This window comes from Lactuca virosa, chromosome 2 (assembly GCF_052849685.1).
Source record: "Lactuca virosa cultivar CGN04683 chromosome 2, Lactuca_virosa_CGN04683_v6, whole genome shotgun sequence".
Classification (NCBI taxonomy): domain Eukaryota; kingdom Viridiplantae; phylum Streptophyta; class Magnoliopsida; order Asterales; family Asteraceae; genus Lactuca; species Lactuca virosa.
Genome location: NC_136427.1, coordinates 309,343,685 through 309,348,827, shown reverse-complemented (window position 1 = coordinate 309,348,827; position 5,143 = coordinate 309,343,685). Strand labels below are relative to the sequence as shown.

The window sequence follows — 5,143 nt, the reverse complement described above, 5'->3', positions numbered from 1 at the left end:
TTTCTCCATACACAACAATTGGTGCTTTAAAATGTTGTACTGTACAACTCTATAATGCATAAATTGTTGTGTATGACAAAAAATTGTTGCGTACGAATCACTTCCAAATTTTTATTTAATCATATTTATCATCATATTCAACTCTTATACTATTTAATGATTTTGACTATATTTGTTTTCCTTTTCTTTTATTAATTATCAAAACCTCTTTTATATAAATATATTTTAGATCGTTGGTTTTTTACAGCAATATAGCAAGTTTACAATAGAATTAAAAATATTAGCATCACTTAAAAAACAAATATACCATAAAAAAAACTACAATAACATGTATACAACCACAAATTGAAAACTCTTGAAATAAAAAGCTCATAACACAGTTATTTCCCCAAAATTAACGACAGAGACAACCTAAAAATGAAAAAAATATCCCAACGTAATAACATATTCATGTCACATGACATCTAAACATTTTATGAACTAAATTAAAATCCAATAAATAAACATTTGAATTTGGGGGTTTCGATTTAATTCCATGTTTGACTTTATTCTTGAAATCGAATATCTTGGAATTTTGTCAAATCTAACCCGATACCAATTTGAATGTTCATTATTATTCCTGGATTAGAAATTCCTTATCCTTTTCAAGATTTTCCATTGCAGTCGCTTCCAAACTAATCTCTGCATCAATGCTCCTTCCACCATCCTTTCCTTGATACAAATAAACCATACCATCAAACCGGTTATTTGCCCCGCTTCGAACGCTTTCCGGTTTTCCAAACCCGAAATCCACATCGTAAACCTTAAACCTAGGCGAACTCCCGACGGCGACACAGTTCACGCCGGCGTCCTTATACTGAAATATAACCGGATTACTTTCCCACTCCTTGTTCCGTCCCTCAATAGCCTTCGCATCGTGGGCATCAATCGCTTTTTGGATCATCGACGCCGCGAATTCAGGCGGATTCGCCTGCAACAATCCAGCGGCTGTCACGGTGAAGATCGCTTGGATCAGGTTACCGAAGTAGCTGTCCGGCATTGGAGGGTCCACTCGTTTCCGGCAATCGGCGAAGACAGTGTAGACGGTGTAGTCCTCCGGTTTGAGTTGGCGAGCGCGTGTGACTGCGTGCCATATGTGTGTGGAGAGTGATTGGAAGGTGGAGAATGGCTTGGTGGATCCCTCCGGTGGGTTGGCGTTCACCTTCGCTTTGATTTTTTCGATTGCTGATTCCGAAAACCTGAAGATCTTCTCCCTCAACGGTGGCGCCGCTGCCGGCTTTGCATCGCCGTTTTGTTGCGCCGGAGGTGTGAGGTCTAGTTTCACGCGCGTGTTTCGGGCTTGAGTTCGGTCAAGGAAAGGCTGAACGGATATGGATTTGGATCCGTTGCAGATTTCGGCCCATGAGCTCATGAAGTGCCACGTGGATGTGCCATCTAAGATCGCATGATTGAACGTGCAGCCCAATGCAAGTCCATCTTTCAGCTTTGTTATCTGTATGAAAGCCCAAATACATTAATTTACTTTTGTAATGACGTATTTGCTAATAAATTTTAAAATTTAAAAACAAGATAAATACCTTTTATGAAAATCCTGTATTTAATATTTCATAATTATTAATTTTTAATGAAAAAAGCAATAATGTTAACATATTGAACAACTTAAAATGCAATTTATTACACTTAGTTTAAGACAAAGTTGGTAGGTATCAAAAAGTCAAAAATACTCATTTAGTGCATCATCTTAATATTTAATATTTAATGAGAAATAATTTCTGATTTTTGAGGAATTTCATAGCTGGAATTTATAAAATCCAAAAATCGAAATAAATATTTTATTTTATAGACTCCACTGATAATATTCTTTCGTTTATGATTGCATAGTGTTAATTTAGTATAGAGTTATCTTCAATAAACCCTCTAACCTTAAACAAACCCAACCTACCATTCTACCATCAGCTTTATAAGTATTTTAGTAGAATGTTTTTTGACATTCCTAATTGCTTAATTTGTCCAAGATGCATAATTAGTAAAAAAAACATTTATTAATTTAATTAACAAGTAAAGATAACTACAAACAGTTAATGACTTAATGAGTCTATTTAATTTCGAAAGATATGGCCATTAATATAAATTGTCAGGTATAAAAAAAAGATCTAATAATTATTATGAGAAAAAGGTATAAAATTTATGAATGGTATAAGTGAATAACCATATTGATCACTACTTGAGATTCGTCATAGAAAACCGACTTATTTCTAATAAATTATATTTAATATATTTTATTATTTCTCATGTCTGACTTCAACAACTAAAGATTACATAATATGGCTAGAAAGCATGTGTATCACTATTTTGCAATTGCTCTGGTAAAAACAAAAGAACTTAAATCATTCGTGCTAATAACAAAGAAACATTAAAAAATAATATAATTAAAAAAAAGTCAACAATACCTGGATCGATAAAAGTGGACGATGAAGCCCCTCTATGTTCAAAACACCATTATAAGGCATCAATTCTTTAAGCTTAACGGTGCCATCTTCATCCATCAAATCTGCAGTCTCAATGCTTTCTGCAGTTGCAGACACCACCTCCACCCCCTCCATATCATCATCATACACCACCTTAAAAACTCCATCTTCATCTTTATCAAGCTTTCCCGCCAACTGATGAAAATCTTCCAAAACTACCCTTAACCCATCTTTCAATTTCTCCACAGTGTCCTCAAACTTATCCACCCCACCTTTGTAAATCAACAGTTTTTGATTGTAGTAGAAGGCTATGTAGGGAAGATCAAATGTCACAAGTTGACACTCTTTTTTCCCTAGTGACTTTTGTGGCTTGACATGTGTCTTGTTTAGGATTTCTACCTTCAAATGCTTCTCTTCATTTGTGATTTGGGTTGCCATTGTTTGGTTAGAGATGGAAAGCAAGAGAGGACAAGACTTTTATTAATTTCTTCAAAGGAGTTGTGGGTTGAAAATGGTTTCAAGTGAGATACTTATAATTCATTTTAGTGTGGTTGAAATTGCATTTATGGTGTCATGTGTATAGTTGTGACCATTTATTACCCCTCTACCATTTGCAACTATGGTATGGATGGAAAGTTACGAGTAAAGATATATGGTGCTTTCATTTCTATCAAAAAAATATTGGTCTAAAAAGATATTGTTAAGTACATTTAATTAATTATCATATATATTAAACGTTCCATGTAATCAATTTTTATTGAGTGTTTTTAGCAAAATTAGATGGATGCTGGTAGCAGCAAGTTGTAGCTTTTATTTCTATGAAAATGTTGTAACTATAAACTTTTGAGAGATATAAAATAACATAAAAGTTAAAAAAAAAAAGTTTTAAAACTCCAAAAAATTATTTGAAATAATTTTTGGATTTAAAACGTTTTGTTTAAATTAAAAATTTTATGCTCGTATATCCAAACAAAGTTTATTCATTAATTCAAGTTTTTTTCTTAAAAACTAAAAGTTTAAGTAACTATATTATCTCAAAAATCCGTTATCAAATATGCTCACAATGTTTTCTATGTTTACATGTAATAATATGTGAAACAATGACTATCATTACTTAGTTTTCGATATTTACAAAGCATGTAATAACATGTGGAACAATGCTCACAATGTTTTTGATATTTACAAAGCAAGTAATAATATGTGAAACAATGACTAAGGATGCTCACACTGTTTTCGATATTTACAAACCATGTAATAATATGTGAAATAATGACCAACATAAATGATGATTTTGAAACATTATGACAAACATTTTGAATGATTTTTTTTTCTAATTATTTTCGCTGCTATTATAAAATACAAAATCATGATTAGTATTTTATTTAAGTGTTCAACCTTTTTATGAATTATATATATATATATATATATATATATATATATATATATATATATATATATATATATTCTAATAAATGAATAGTTTTAATCTCCTTTTGCCAAATGTCACTCTAATACAACTCATCATTAATATTATGTCATGTTTCATGTAAACATATTTGACAACTCATTTCAAAATTCAAATTTACATTTTCTAGTTATATATTAAATTTGAAGTTATAATAACATTAAAAATTTTAATATATCTGTTAATTAATAATTTATTTTAAAAAAATTGATTAATAATTTAAAATTTTTATTATGAAAGTTTAATTAATTTTATAACCCATGATTGACAAAATCACGAGTTATAAACTAGTATATATATATTATCACTAGGCATACATGTAACTTTTTTTAGTATTACTTGTTTACCTGTTTACCAATTGCTCATACTTTTTTTTCCTTTTTATTAATATTTATCATTTGAAGCTTTGAAGGGGTTTTAAATAAAGCGACACGTAAGCACTGAAAATTAATTGCTTGAAAAAGTGGGTTAACTCTCCTTTTTTGGTTTACTATTTAATTTTTTTAATAAATATTTATGATGTTTTCATATTTCCATATAAACTTTCATTAATAAGAAATCAATACTTATACAGTTGCTTCAACTATAAAACTGGGAAGGTTGATTCGGACATAGGGATCTTATTCGGGCCGGAACCGAACCGAACCGACCCGAAGCCGAATAAACCGAAAACCGAATAAGGGTAATTGTGTGAACTGAAAACCGAACCAAATAAGCAATACGGGTTCGGTTTGGTTCGGGTATTATTCGGTTCGGTTCGGTTCTGGCCCGAATAACCCAAATAACATGTACAAGATAATTAATGACCCGAATAACCCAAATAACATTTACAAATAATATTTACAATGTGATTATAAATATTGTATTTTGTATGACTTTTGTAGCTTATGATTTCATAACAAATCTTTTAAAGAAACAAATTTGTTAATTAAAAATAATACAAAGTATATATAATTGTTTCAAAGGTGCAAAAAGAGTTAGAATTTGTGTAATAAGAATATAAACAAGAATAACACAGATTAACTATTCTTGATATATAAAATGTAAAATCCAAGATTCCAGGTTATCGCAACTCGCAAGGGCAGCAGACGCAAGTCGCAAGGATGAGAAAAACCTCAATCGATCAAAGAGTAATGTCATCGATTTAGTGTAATACGCTACTGTCGATTTGGTGTAATACGCTACTGGATGATCGAATATCGATTTCGTT

At 31.0% G+C, this 5,143-nt stretch overlaps 1 protein-coding gene across 1 annotated transcript; it reads right to left on the bottom strand.

Moving 5' to 3' along the window:
* Nucleotides 1-288: 288 nt before the first annotated feature.
* PEL3 (HXXXD-type acyl-transferase family protein) lies at nucleotides 289-2,986 on the bottom strand. The gene is made up of 2 exons (XM_079081194.1): nucleotides 2,451-2,986; nucleotides 289-1,492 (listed from the first exon to the last, which is right to left on the bottom strand). Exons 1-2 carry the CDS (start codon nucleotides 2,904-2,906, stop codon nucleotides 614-616), a joined length of 1,335 nt encoding a protein of 444 aa, XP_078937320.1. The 5' UTR covers nucleotides 2,907-2,986; the 3' UTR covers nucleotides 289-613.
* Nucleotides 2,987-5,143: the final 2,157 nt, after the last annotated feature.